Below are 15,122 nucleotides of genomic sequence, written 5' to 3' on the forward strand. Positions count from 1 at the left end.
TCACTTGTGGGGTAGTTATACTGCCCTGGCATTTTCCAGGGGCCCTAATGTGTGGTAAGTAGGTAAATGACCTGTGAAATCCGAAAGGTGCTCTTTGGAATATGGGCCCCTTTGCCCACCTAGGCTGCAAAAAAGTGTCACACATCTGGTATCTCCGTACTCAGGAGAAGGTGGGGAATGTGTTTTGGGGGTGTCATTTTACATATACTCATGCTGGGTGAGAGAAATATCTTGGCAAAAGACAACTTTTCCCATTTTTTTTATACAAAGTTGGCATTTGACCAAGATATTTCTCTCACCCAGCATGGGTATATGTAAAATGACACCCCAAAACACATTCACCAACTTCTCCTGAATACGGAGATACCACATGTGTGACACTTTTTTGCAGCCTAGGTGGGCAAAGGTGCCCAAATTCCTTTTAGGAGGGCATTTTTAGACATTTGGATACCAGACTTCTTCTCACGCTTTGGGGCCCCTAAAATGCCAGGGCAGTATAAATACCCCACATGTGACCCCATTTTGGAAAGAAGACACCCCAAGGTATTCAATGAGGGGCATGGCGAGTTCATAGAAAAAAAAATAATTTGGCACAAGTTAGCGGAAATTGATTTATTTATTTTTTTCTCACAAAGTCTCCCTTTCCGCTAACTTGGGCCAAAATTTCAATCTTTCATGGACTCTATAAGCCCCTCAGCAAATACCTTGGGGTGTCTTCTTTCCAAATTGGGGTCATTTGTGGGGTGTTTGTACTGCCCTGGCATTTGAGGGTCTCCGCAATCATACATGTATGCCCAGCATTAGGAGTTTCTGCTATTCTCCTTATATTGAGCATACGGGTAATGAGATTTTTTTTTTCCGTTCAGCCTCTGGGCTGAAAGAAAAAAATCAACGGCACAGATTTTTTCATTCGCATCGATCAATGTGGATGAAAAAATCTCTGCCAAAAAGGGGGAAAGGCGTCTGCCAGGACATAGGAGCTCCGCCCAACATCCATACCCACTTAGCTCGTATGCCCTGGCAAACCCGATTTCTCCATTCACATCAATCGATGTGGATGAATAAATCATTGCCGGGTTTTTTTTTTTTATATATATATACAAAGTGTTTGCCAAAGTATATGAACACCGCCACCTCCTCAGCTCATATGCCTCGGCAAACGTATCTCTTACTGCAGAGGAGAAATCTCGTCTTGCAGCGCCGCATACACCGACTTGCGTGTAATCTGACAGCAGCGCAATGCTTCTGTCCGAATGCACATCAGTGCTGCAGCTAGTCGATCGGTTGGTCCACCTGGAAGGTAAAAAAAACAAAACAAAAAAGAAAAAACCAGGCCGCAAAGCAATAACTTTATTAACTTTAGAACAGAACATATTAACTTTTTTTTAACTTTTTTACTTACCGGTAATTTATTTTTTGTTTAGTTTTTTTTACCTTTATAGAACAAACCTCTCCTTCCCCATGGGACAATGTGCAAAGCGCAAAGCGCCCAAAGATGTGGCAAAGTACGTTATGCACTTTATCCCAGGTGAAAGGAGAGGTTTGCAGCAGCTGTGAGTAAAAGGGCCCTAATAGCCCTGTGTGCCTGTCCTGTGAGATGCAATCCCTATGCTAAGTGTACCTGTGTGTGGTACTTCCGGAAACACTCTCCATAGCATAGGGCAGGGTGGTCAGCACAGTCAGGACAGAAATATAGGGTGTCACGCCTTATTCCACTCCTGCTACAGACACAACATCTTTTTCGGGGTGATGGTTGGGTTGAGGTACCAGGAACGACACTGGGGAAATGTCGCTCGTGTAGACGGCTAACTACACTGGTGGATGGGGCCACGGAACCTCCTGGGTAAAGGAGGTTCTCGATGATCTCTTCCTGGAATTTGAGGAAAGATCGTGTTCTCCCAGCCTTACTGTAGAGAACAAAACTATTGTACAGCGCCAATTTAATTAAATATACAGACACCTTCTTATACCAGCGTCTGGTTCTGCGGGAAACTAAATACGGAGACAACATCTGGTCATTGAAGTCCACCCCTCCCATGAGCGCATTATAGTCGTAGACACAGAGGGCTTTTCAATGACACGGGTTGCTCGCTCAATTTGGATTGTCGTGTCTGCGTGAATGGAGGAGAGCATGTAAACGTCACGCTTGTCTCTCCATTTCACCGCGAGCAGTTCTTCGTACACAAGGCAGCCCTCTCCCCCCTTGCAAGACGGGTGGTTACAAGCCGTTGGGGGAAGCCCACGCGACTAGTTCGCGCGGTGCCACAGGCGCAAATCCGTTCTAGAAACAAATGCCTAAAGAGGGCCACACTTGTGTAGAAAGTGTCCACATAAAGATGGTACCCCTTGCCGAATAAGGGTGACACCAAGTCCCAGACTGTCTTCCCACTGCTCCCCAGGTAGTCAGGGCAACCGACCGGCTCCAGGGTCTGATCTTTTCCCTCATAGATCCGAAATTTGTGGGTATAGCCTGTGGCCCTTTCACAGAGCTTATACAATTTGACCCCATACCGGGCACGCTTGCTTGGGATGTATTGTTTGAAGCCAAGGCGCCCGGTAAAATGTATTAGGGACTCGTCTACGCAGATGTTTTGCTCAGGGGTATACAAATCTGCAAATTTCTGGTTGAAATGGTCTATGAGGGGCCGAATTTTGTGGTGCCGGTCAAAAGCAGGGTGGCACTCTGGGGACGGGAGGTGGTGTTGTCGCTAAAATGCAGAAAACGCAGGATGGTCTCAAATCGTGTCCTGGACATAGCAGCAGAGAACATGGGCATGTGATGATTCCGGTGCGTGGACCAATATGACCGCAATTCATGCTTTTTTGTCAGGCCCTTGTTGAGGAGAAGGCCCAGAAAAATTTTAAGTTCGGAAACTGGGACTGGTTTCCACCGGAAAGGCTGGGCATAATAGCTTCCCGGGTTTGCGGTTATAAATTGTGTGGCATACCGGTTTGTCTCTGCCACGACTAAGTCCAAGAGCTCCGCAGTCAAGAACAGCTCAAAAAATCCCAGGGCCGAACTGATTTGAGCCGTCTCAACCCGAACTCCAGGACTGGGCGGTGAAGGGGGAACTACTGGTGCGGCTGAAGTTGGTGACTGCCAATCAGGGTTTGCCAGCACCTCAGGGATTCTAGGGGCTCTACGGGCCTTTCTGTGCGGTGGCTGCGACGGGGTAACTATTGCACGTGCCACCGTACCAGCTTCAACTGCCCTTCTGGTGCTCGCTACTTCACCATGTTGTACGGCAGTGCTGGTACTAGGTCCAAGAAGGGCTGCGCTGCTGGTGTATGCCTCACCACGTGATCCGGCAGCGACAGCCCCACTCTGCTGCTCTTGAAGCGGATCCTGCGCAACCTGTGGTCTAGCGACATGGGGCCGGGTACGCCTGGTGCTGCCAGGGACCTCCACCTCCTCGTCCGAACTTTGGGTCAGAGAGCCACTGCTTTCCACAGGTTCATATTCTGACCCGCTAGATTCGTCAGATGAGGGTTCCCACTCCTCATCCGACTGGGTCAGAATCCTGTAGGCCTCTTCAGAAGAATACCCCCTGTTTGACATTTTGGACTACTAAATTTTGGGGTATTCCCTGAGACTACCCAAGAAAAAAAAGCAAACCTGTCTTACAAGGGGAGGCTAGCGAAGTACCGGAGGCCGCTGCGGTTGATAAAAAATATCAAAACTGACTGTTTTTTTATCGCCGCAGTGCGTTGTAAAGTGAATGTTGCAGTGATCAAAAAATAATATTTTTTTGTCACTGCGGTGGGGCGGGCGTGGGTGAACGCACCGTGTGGCGACGGATCAGGCCTGATCGGGCCAAACACTGCGTTTTGAGTGGAGGCGAGCTAAGGTGACACTAATACTATTATAGATCTGACCGTGATCAGTTTGATCACTTACAGATACTATAAATGTACAATTGCTGATTAGCGATACGCCTAATCAGCGAATAAAAGTGACTGCGGTGCGGTGGGGTGGGCGCTAACTGACTCTAACTACCTAACCAAGGGGCCTTAAACTATCCCTAATACCTAACAGCCAATACTAGTGAAAAAAAAAAGTGACAGTTTACACTGATCACTTTTTTGTCTTTCACTAAGTGATTGACAGGGGCGATCAAAGGGTTAATTGGGGTGCAGGGGGGTGATCAGGGGCTACAGTGAAGTGTTTGGTGCTACTCACAGTTCAGTCTGCTTCTCTGCTGGATCCAACCGACGAAAAGGACCAGCAGAGAAGCCATATAACAGATCATATTTACTAATATGATCTGTTATATGGCCAGTGATTGGATTTTTTAAAAATCGCCAGCCTGCCACCCAATGATCGTTGCTGGCAGGCTGGTGACGAACTTCTCTTTTAACTTTTGCCGGCCCGCGAGGCGCATGCGCGGGCCGGCTTTGAGCGTCATCTCGCGAGATGACGCGTATATGCGTGACTCTGCGCAGCGCTGCCACCTACCGGAACGCGATCCTGCGTTAGGCGGTCCGGAGGTGGTTAAACAAAATAAAAACTGTACAAGTTTGGTATCGCCATAATCGTACTGAGCTGCAGAATTAGGTCGTCATGTCTTTATTGGCACAATGTGAATTGCCATGATGTCAAAACCCTTGGCAGAATTGTGTTTTGTTTTTGTTTGATTATTGTTCATTTTACCCAAAAAAAGATATATTTTTTTTTCACGTTTCCAATACAAGACATGGTAAATTAAATTGTGGCATTAAAATGCATCTTTTCCGCAAAAAATTTAGCCCGACCCCCATATGGCTATGTGAACGGAAAATAAAAAAGTTATAGCTATTGGAACGTGGGGAGGAAAATCTAAAGTGAAAATAGGCCCGTGTCTTTAAAGGATTAAAAGCTATTATAACACTATGCTGTTAGCGTTTAAGTCCCATATGACCCCTTTAAGTTAAACTTGTAGAATTCTCTACATGTATGTTAAAGGAAAGTTAGTCAGAATTTCTCTTGTAATGTCTGTCTGTGTTGGTTTAAAAATTTCTTTTTTGTTATTTTTATGTTTAAGAAAAACCGAAATGGAGCAGGGTAGTGGCAGCTCAGCCAGGTATGAAAATCTATATTTTTGTTTTCTTTAAAAGCTCTATAGTGATGTGTCCCATACAGGGGTGTTGCAGCTCTTTTCCAGTTAAATTGCTGCCCCTTCAGATGCTCATTCAAACGACCTATGTATTTGGCAGTCCACATAATGTTGATCTGCAAAATACGGATGCAGCTTTTTCTTATAGAATGGCCCTGTTCCTGTTGCACGTGCGCTTTGCCAGCTAAGGCATCTGTGTTGATCTGTGTTCATATGATATGTGCCCGCATTGCTGAGGAAAAACAATGTTTTAATTTATGGAGATGATGTTTTTAGGAGCAAAGGGGGCATTGCTGTTACACCCAGAGAACTCTGATCTCCAACTGTAGCGCCCTCTGCACCTTGACAGGGCCAGGCAGTATAAATGCACCTATAGGCTCATTTGCATATATTAAATCATCATTTTTCCCATCAGTGTGGGCACATATGAATATTTCATCAATATCAAATTGGCAGGTGGCCCGACTCCCGGCACCCCACCATCAGCTGTTTTGTTTACCTGCTCGCCACAGCAATTGCAGTGGTGATCAGGTGTAATAACAAGTATGGTGTCCCCATTCACTTCTATAGGACTGCTCCTTTCTATTCACTTAAACAGACTGAGCCGTCCCATAGAAGTGAATGGGAATATGTGTAATTACACCTGCTCACCCTGCAATTTCTGCTAATAGCATGTAAACCGAGCAGAGAAGGGAACTCTCATATAAGCGCTGCCTTCTCTTTAAAAAGCTGATCGGTGGGGGTGACGGGAGTCGGACTCCTGCCGATCTGATATTGATGACCTATCCTGAGGCAATAGTAAAAAGTGGACAACCCCTTTAAGTTTAATGCCCAGTGGGAAAACTGCAGGCTTTTATGTTTTTGTTTAAATATACAGTGCCTTGCAAAAGTATTCACCCCCCCCTTGACTTTTTTCCTATTTTGGTGCCTCACAACCTGGTATTAACATGGATTGTTTGAGGATTTGCATCATTTAATTTACAGACCATACCCACAACTTTCAAGATGGTGTTTTTTAATTTTTTTTATTGTGAAGCAAAAAAACATGGATGGTGCTAAATACAGGGATATTCTTGAGCAAAACCTGTACCACTCTGTGCGTGATTTGAGGCTAGCACAGCTCCAAGTCGCTTTGGATAAGTCTCTATGAGCTTGCCACATCTTACCACTGGGATTTTTGCCCATTCCTCCTTGCAAAACTGCTCCAGCTCCTTCAAGTTGGATGGTTTGCGCTTGTGAACAGCAATCTTTAAGTCTGACCACAGATTTTCTATTGGATTGAGATCTGGGCTTTGACTAGGCCATTCCAACACATTTACATGTTTCCCCTTACACCACTCAAGTGTTGCTTTAGCAGTGTGTTTGGGGTCATCATCCTGCTGGAAGGTGAACCTCTGTCCTAGCCTCAAATCACACACAAATTGGTACAGGTTTTGCTCAAGAATATCCCTGTATTTAGCACCATCCGTCTTTCCCTCAACTCTGACCAGTTACCCAGTTCCGGCTGCTGAAAAACATACCCCACAGCATGATGCTGCCACCACCATGTTTCACTGTGGCTATGGTGTTCTTTGGGTAATGTGTTGGGTTTGCGCCAGACATAGTGTTTTCTTTGGCCGAAAAGTTAAATTTTAGTCTAATCAGACCAGAGCACCTTTCTCCATACATTTTAGGAGTCTCCCACATGCCATTTTTTTTTTGCTGAAAGTAATGGCTTTCTTCTGGCCACTTTGCCATAAAGCCCAACTCTATGGAGCGTACGGCTTATTGTCGTCCTATGTACAGATACTCCAGTCTCTGCTGTGGAACTCTGCAGCTCCTCCAGGGGTTACCTTAGGTCTCTGTGCTGCCTCTCGGATTAATGCCCTCCTTGCCCAGTCCATGAGTTTTGGTGGGCGGCCGTCTCTTGCTGTTGTGCCATGTTCTTTCCATTTGGTTATGATAGATTTGATGGTTCTCCTGGGAATCATCAAAGATTTGGATATTTTATTATAACCTAACCTTGACTTGTACTTCTCAACAACATTGTCCCTAACTTGTTTGGAGAGTTCCTTGGTCTTCATGGCAGTGTTTGGTTAGTGATGCCTTTTGCTTAGGTGTTGCAGCCTCTGGGGCCTTTCAAAAAAGGTGTGTATATGTAATGACAGATCATGTGACACTTAGATTGCACACAGGTGGACATCATTTCACTAATTATGTGACTTATGAAGGTAATTGGTTGCACCAGAGCTTTCTATGGGCTTCCTAACAAAGGGGGTGAATACATTCACACATGCCAATTTTCTGTTTTCTATTTCTAAACAATAGTTTTATATATTTTTCTCATTTCACTTCACCAACTTAGACTATTGTGTTCTGATCCATCACATAAAATTCAGATTAACAAAACATTGAACTTAAGGCTGTAAAAAAATATGAAAAAAGTCAAGGGGGTGAATACTTTTGCAAGGCACTGTAGATATTGACATGGAAATTTAAAAATAACCATCAAAAATTCTTTAAATAATGTTTTTATGTTTAACATATTTTTAAACAATTGGTCATTTTCTAATGACACATTCCCTTTAAGTCCCAAATGACCCCTTTATGTAAAACTAGTAGCATTCTTACAATGTAGTGTTGTACGTTTAAAGGAAAGAGTTTTTAGTCCGAATTCTCTAGTAACCTGAATATCTATGTTGGAGCATAATTAAACTTTTTGTTATATTTATGTTCAAGAAAAACTGAAAGGGAGCGTGGTGGAAACTCAGCCAGGTATGACAATCTGTATATTGTGTTCTCTCTAAAAGTTCTGATAGTTAAAGGTGTTATCCCATCTTAGACAATGTGGACATATCGCTAGGATACTCCCCCATTATCTGATAGGTGCGGGTCCCACCGCTGGGACCCACACCTACAAGGAGAACGGAGAGGAGAAAGTTGAGGAGGGCGCACTGCGCATGCGCAGCCAACCTCCATTCATTTCTATTGAGCCGGCTATTTCCGTCGGCCCCATAGAAATAAATGGGAGCGGTGGCCGCGCATGCGCGGTGCGCTCCCATTCACTTGAATGGGAGAAGCGGGGAGCTGCGCCAGGTGGTGGACGGACCCCGGGGTCCTCCAGCCACAGCTCTCTCCGGCTACGTTCTCCTTGTAGGTGCGTGTCCCAGAGGTGGGACCCGCACCTATCAGACAATGGGGGCTTTTCCTAGCGATTTGCCCCCATTGTCTAAGATGGGATAACCCCTTTAAATTAAGCTTTCTGAGACCTCAGTTAGTGCCTTATCAGTGAGGAGTCATTTACCTCTGGTATCCCCACAAGCGAGTAGTATTAAAGGGGTTATGTGGTAAAAGATACTGCTCTCCAACTGATCAGCTGTTAGAGGAGACTGGGTGCTCAGTGAGCGCTTTGGCCTCTTCATAGGCCAGTGATGTCACCGTACATAGGTCATGTGACCTAGTTGCAGCTCAGCCCAATATCAAGCACAACTGCTATTACAGTGTACAGCGCTGTGCTTGCTAAAGTACCCCGAGGCCGCCAGCATACACCAGAGCTCCGGTGAGCATCACGGCCCCCTGAAACGGCTGATCAACAAGGGTGTCGGGACCTTGGGACTCCCGCCAATGTGATAATGATAAACTATCCTCTGGATGGGTTATCATTATTTCACGTTTCTCTTTGTTAAGAGCGTTGCATGCCCTTCATTGCACCGATACAGTGATTTGTCTATGCAAGCGTCTGCGGCTTTTGTTCCCCTTGATTCTGTTCGGGGGGGGGGGGGAGAGAATCTCCCTGAACTATCAACAGTGGTGACACCTGCTTTAAGGCTACCTCATCAGTATTTAAAGGGGTTCTCATGGAATTAAGAAAATGAAAATACTTAAATATTACTTTATTATAAATATATTCCCACATACCTTTCATTAGCTATAATGGTTCGTTTTGTCTAGGATGCAATCATCAGGAGAAATAAAATGGCCGCCGTCCTACTAGTACACACAAAACCTGTCCTAATCACACAGGCGGACAAGTTACTTCACAACACTGAGCTAAAGAGCTGCCTCATCCTCCTCTCTGCTCTGCTTGTCAGAAATTATGATCCTGAATATAGATAAGATCTTCAGCTGAATCTCTGTGAGAATATAGTTCATGAGGAGACATTGAAGTACAGAGAGGAGGTGGGGATGTGAATAATTAGCAGCAGCTCTTGTATGCAGTCTCTATTACCACAGCCCCAACATCACTACAGTCTGTCCTGTCCGTCCTCTCTGTACTTCATGTCCTCCTCATGAACTCCTTACTACAGAGATTCAGCTGAAAATCATATTAAACTGTATTCAGGGTCATAATCCCTGACAAGCAGAGAAGCGGAGGATGAGGCAGCTCTTTACCTCAGTGTTGCAGGAGCGTAGCTATAGGGAAGGCGGCTGCTTTGGGGCCCTGACCCAAAAGGGGCCCATCCAGGAGGAGGAGGACGACAAAGATGTCAGGGCCCCCTCAACAGTATAACACAATGAAATGATATACAGTGACAGTATATACAGTGTAGGAAACGGATGGAACAGCTGCCGGGCCTGGTCTGGGAGAGCGATCTTTACTAGCCACAGGAATGGGGGTGGTATGAAAGGAAGGGGTTGCGAAAAAATTACTGGGGGAGGTGGGCCCCATTCAAAAATTTGCTGTGGGACCCAGTCCTTTCTAGCTATGCCACTGCAGTGTTGTAAAGTAACTTGACCTACTGTGTGATTAGGACAGGTTTTGTGTGGCCATTTTATTTCTCCTGATGATTGCTCCCTAGACAAAATGAGCCATTATAACTAAGGAAAAGTATTTTTGAATATATTTATAATAAAGTAGTTATTGGTATTTTCCTTTTTCTTAATTTCCGGAGAACCCCTTTAAGTTCCAAATGACCTCTGTAAGTTAAATTAGTTAGCATTCTCTGGAATGTAGTGTTGTACGCTAAATGTAAGGAAAGTGCCATTAGTCAGAATTCTCTAGTAATGTCAATATCTTTCTTGGGGCATAATTTATTTTTGTTATTTTTATGTTCAAGAAAAACCCAAAGAAAAAGCAGTAGTGAAACCACAGCAGGTATGAGAATGTATATATTGTTTTTTTTTTCTAAAACCTTTACAGTGATGTGCCCATACAAGTGACTGCATCTCTATTCCAGGAGTATTGCAGCCCCTCATTCTATGCAGTAGGGGGGTATCTCCCTGAATGATCAGCAATGATGTCCTGTTCTAAGGCTATGCCATTACCATTTAAGTCCAAAATAACCCCTTTAAGTTAAACTAGCAACATTTCCTATCGTATAGTGTTGTATGTTAAATGTAAGGAAAGTACCTTTACTCAATATTCTCTATTAATGTCAATATCTGTGTTTGTTCATAATTTCTTTTTTGTTGTTTTTATGTTGAAGAAAAACTGAAAGGGAGACTATTAGTGAGAGCTCTGCCAGGTATGAAAGTCTTTATATTGTTTTCTCTCTAAAAGCTCTTATGTTAAAGGGGCTTAATGAGACTTCAGTTAGTGTCTTTTCAGCAGGGGCTCATTTATCTCTGGTATCCCCACAGGCCAGCAGCAAGGGTTTGGCCCATCTGGGACATTGATGGCGTGTTGCTAGAATATGCGATCAGTGTCGATAGGTGGGGGTCTCTGTACTCACTCCTATCTCCAGGACAGGGATCTGAAGTGTATAGAGAGAAGCCACACACACATTGCCACTCTTTGTTCAGTGCTATGGGAATTCCAAAAATAGCAAATTTCCGGCAGTGCACTCTCCCTTCACCGCTATGGGACTTCTAAAACAGTCTAGTGTGCTCGCTCAGCTGTTTTCAGAAGTCTCGTAGCGATAAAAGGAGAGCACGCCAGCATGTGCGTCGTGCTTGCCTTCACTTCGAGTACCCCATTCTGAAATAGGAGTAGGTCCAGAGATGGGACCGTATCTATCTGACATTGATGGTATATCGTAGCAATATACCATTAATTCCAGATTGGCGATTGCCTTTAAGAGCGTTGCATCCCCTTCAATTCTGTGGTGCATGTTTTAACGTGAATTTGATTATTTGAGAATAAATAGGCTTTAAGCAGGGTAAGTGAATAAATATATTTACGAAGTGTGATTTTATATATATATATACATTCCAAAGAACGAAGGCAGCATTCCAAAGACCCCAAACTTTAATTCCCCAGCAACGTTTCGGCCTTCTCAATGAGGCCTTTGTCAAGCACATACAGAATAGTAAAGGTAAATAATAATCAGATGCCCTACAATACAATGTGACTCCTGTTGCCATGTCGTAGCTCATGGCCAACACCCCATAGTGATACGAGAAAGAGATAGTGACCTTACAACATCCTGTCTGGATGATGTTCTCAGTTGAGTTCCAATTATCTGTCTTTGTGCAAAAAGCCTTATACTTTTCAGCCCCTCCTCCTCCTAAGGATGTCCAGTGTGCTGCATGCATGTCTCTGAGATAATCACTCAGAAATGTAACATAGTACATAAGGCCGAAAAAAGACATTTGTCCATCCAGTTCGGCCTGTTATCCTGCAAGTTGATCCACTGAGGCAAGTTGAGGCAAAAAAAATATATGTCTAACTATCCCTAACTCACTACATTACAAATAATATAAAGGATAATATAATTAAAAGGAACAGAACCAATCAGTACTTAAAGGATAACTGTCACATTTAGACCCTAATTTCAATTTTTCATATATGTAGTTACTAATAACATGATATTCCAGAATCAGTTACTATTAGACTGACTTACCCATATTTAATAAGATTCAGCCCTTAGCAACCAGTCTGCATAAAACTGCAACTCACTATTCAGTTAAGATGGCCGCCACTGCCCTCACCCTGAGCCTAATCCCGCTGCCCTCACTAGCCAGTAACAATAGCCCCCCAAAAGTGTCAGTACCAGAGCCCTCCCCCCTAAAGGGTTAATCTCCTGCAGCACAAAGGGGTCCTCTTACCACATGTTGCTTTTATTTATACACTGAGCAGATGGCAGATCTCCCTTCCCTGTTGTGCGCTGCTTCAACTCTGCATTCTCCAGCTCTGCTGAGTGAGGGAGCGTCTGCTAAGCGCAGGGACAGGGAGAAGTGCACACAGCCCAGGCACTGTTATCAGCTGCTGGGAGGACCTGGCTTTAATCATTTATTTACAGTCCCTGGCTGTCAGTAATCTGACCCTGCGTGTGCTGCGTGCTCCATCTATCATAGACAGACCATGCCTAGCAACCCTATGTTAAGCACAGGTAAAAGTAGCCAGTAAGGGAACAAAAATGTGGAATTAAGGGTAATTGAATACACAGTGTAAAGTTGAAATAGGGCCACCAAGGTGATATTAATCCCCACAATCCAATACTCCAAAAAAAATAAAAAATACGACAGTTATACTTTAATAAAGTATGTAAAATGCCCTTAACAACACACTGGTTTTTTTCATCTTCAAGAAAAACCAAAAGGAAATGTGGTGGCAAAAGCACTGCCAGGTATGAAAATCTTTATATTGTTTTGCGTCCTGTCATGAAAACAGATTGTGTATCCATGCTTCTTCTTGTAACTGTGATATTAATGGGGTTATCCTATTATAGACACATCCCCTATCCGCAAAATAGGAGGTAAGTGTCTAATTGGCAGTAGTCCAACTGATGAGATCTCCGGCATTCACAAGAATTGAGGCCCTGTGTTACCCGGTTTGAAAGGAGTATTGCCCATTGTTTGTACGTGGCTATCTTTGGCAGTGACGGTCTTTCCATTCAAATGGGGGAACATGAGGCCCTGCTGATCAGTTGGACCCATGCCATTCAGGCACTTATTTTCTATCCTATACTTTTAATGGTTTTGTAAGTGTTTGTAATGGGCAGTCACCTTTTTGCATGAAAATGATGTTACTAAAATGCTGTAGAGAAAATATGTGCACAGTTTTTTGCATTGAGCTACCAGCACGCAGTAACTCTTACAACCTGGTTTTCAGCCACTTCCATTGTTCTGGCTCTGTGGTATTTGCCTTCAGCTCTACTATCTCCTTCTACAGTCTCTGGGTTTGTACAATCCAACCCACACACTGTTAGACAGCTCCTAACAGGTTTATGTAGAACCCACTCTCCCTGGAAACCAGGTTCTACATAGACCTGCATGGGACCAGGCAAGTTGGCTTTGATAAATCTTATAAGGGCTCAGGTTTTGTAAGTGTGATGTGTCTTTATTTTTGAGTAACCTGTAGTTATTGAGTAACAAGTAGCAGTTGGACAAAGAACTGGTGACCTTCGGCAGCTCCTTTACTTGCCAGCATCACAGACAAGGCTCCTGCTCCATGCCTGTGGTCTGTGCTGCTGATATTGAAAGCCATCAAAGCCTCTGGGTCACTAGCTCTGCAGTTATTAGTGCAGCCAGATCCTTCTCCACCACCTCCCTGAATTATCTGCACCCCTGTCCACACATGCTCTTCTACATCAGCTTACAGAGGCACATACCTTCCTCCCTGCACTTGCTGTACTAAACTAGCATCGACTGTAAGAAGCTCTGCCATCTGGTGAAAAAGTGAAAGTAAAATATGGGAGTCAGAGCAGCCAATAAGTGCTATTGTACAACGCCTCCTTGCCTGGCAGCTGTATTACAAGGCTACTTTCTCGCCCATATTCATTGGGGGACACAGAGACCGTGGGTATAGGTATGTCCTCTAGGAGGCATTGACACTAGTAAAAGCGGTTAGCTCCTCCCCTGGCAGCTATACCCCCTCCAGCCTGGAGAGAGAGCTTCAGTTTTTTCTAGTGTCAATAGGAGACAAGACCTCCCTGCTATGCAGGGAATCTCCTGAAGATTTTTTATTTTAGTTTATTTTTCCCCCTTTTTTTTTCAGATGGGAAAACAGTGGACGCCTCGCCTCCCTGTTCTCCCGGGGTCGAGTTGCGCCAGTGCCGGTCACCCGCACTGCTGCCTCCCCCACAGAAGACAAGGTGGACCAGGGGAGCCTCGCTCCCCTGCATCCCGCCAGCCAAGGGGTCACCTCGGTCCGACATTGAGAAGACCCCTCCCGCCATACCAGACACCTGCCACTCTGGTGCCAGCTGCTGAGGAGGTGACCCTGCTGGAGAAGGTACCATTATGGGCCCACTTAGGGAGGGTGAAGCGAAGAGGAGGAAGATAGGGTGAGTACACGGGACTAGGTGAGTATGTTAACCCCCTCCCTCCCTTCCTATTAAAGGGTTCTATGGAATAGGCTCCCTCTCGGCCAGACACGGGCTTCATTTATCACTCCCCCCCAAGCCCAGCTCCAAAAGTCTTCCTTCCCTCCCCCTCTGTGCCGTCGATACTTGGGCACATAAGGAGGTTAATGAACAGGTCTCCGCAGGCACTTTTAGACAGCGGGCGACCGTGTGCACTGCTTTGGTAGGGTGTGGAGAACGGATGCAGAGTGCTGACCTCACGCTCAGACGCCCCTTGCTTCTACTCCCCAGCGATATCATCCCCTGGAAGCGGGCGCCTAAGAGCGCACCGCTCCAGGAAACTAACGCCAGCACTGGGTCCGGTCAACACCTACTCTTGTACTGCGCTCCCCACATGCGCGCACAGATTCTGCCGCCACCCACCTGCTGGAACCTCTGCTCTCTTCTACAGCACCGTCGCCTCTGTCAGTCCTGGGGGGCTCAACCCCCCTCCTCACAAGCTGCAGCTCCAACAACTACCTGCCTTGCCACTGTAATGAATTTTTCTCCAGGACCACTAGTTAACACCTTATGGCACTGTGGGCCCCGCCTTCACTCCGGCATGCGTGCGCATTTATCTGCGGTCTGGCGCCATTCACTCACAGTGATGCGCTGGTGTGTGGTAAACGCGCCAGACCTTCCCACAATCCAATTCGGGCGGCTGCCTGCGCAAATACAATGGGTCATATAGTATTGTCCCCGCAGCCCTCGGTGCTCCGGCCGTACAGTCGGCCGGGTCCCATAACTTTAGGCCCGGGCTTGCGGCCTACTAGCCCACATCTCATCCCCGGGGAGGGGGGCGGTCTGGCGCAAATTCTTCCCGCCT

General features: G+C 45.5%; 1 protein-coding gene across 20 annotated transcripts in view; it reads left to right on the forward strand.

Annotated features, from left to right (window-relative positions):
• Window positions 1-15,122, forward strand: part of LOC121002857 — a 133,638-nt gene that overhangs the window by 63,601 nt on the left and 54,915 nt on the right. For all 20 annotated transcript variants that reach the window (XM_040434466.1, XM_040434472.1, XM_040434467.1 and 17 more), the window contains 5 exons: window positions 5,022-5,060; window positions 7,812-7,847; window positions 10,130-10,167; window positions 10,499-10,537; window positions 12,542-12,580. In XM_040434466.1, coding sequence (XP_040290400.1) covers window positions 5,022-5,060; window positions 7,812-7,847; window positions 10,130-10,167; window positions 10,499-10,537; window positions 12,542-12,580 — 191 coding nt within the window. The remainder of the gene's footprint in view (window positions 1-5,021; window positions 5,061-7,811; window positions 7,848-10,129; window positions 10,168-10,498; window positions 10,538-12,541; window positions 12,581-15,122) is intronic.

Source organism: Bufo bufo, chromosome 5 (genome assembly GCF_905171765.1).
Source record: "Bufo bufo chromosome 5, aBufBuf1.1, whole genome shotgun sequence".
Taxonomy (NCBI): domain Eukaryota; kingdom Metazoa; phylum Chordata; class Amphibia; order Anura; family Bufonidae; genus Bufo; species Bufo bufo.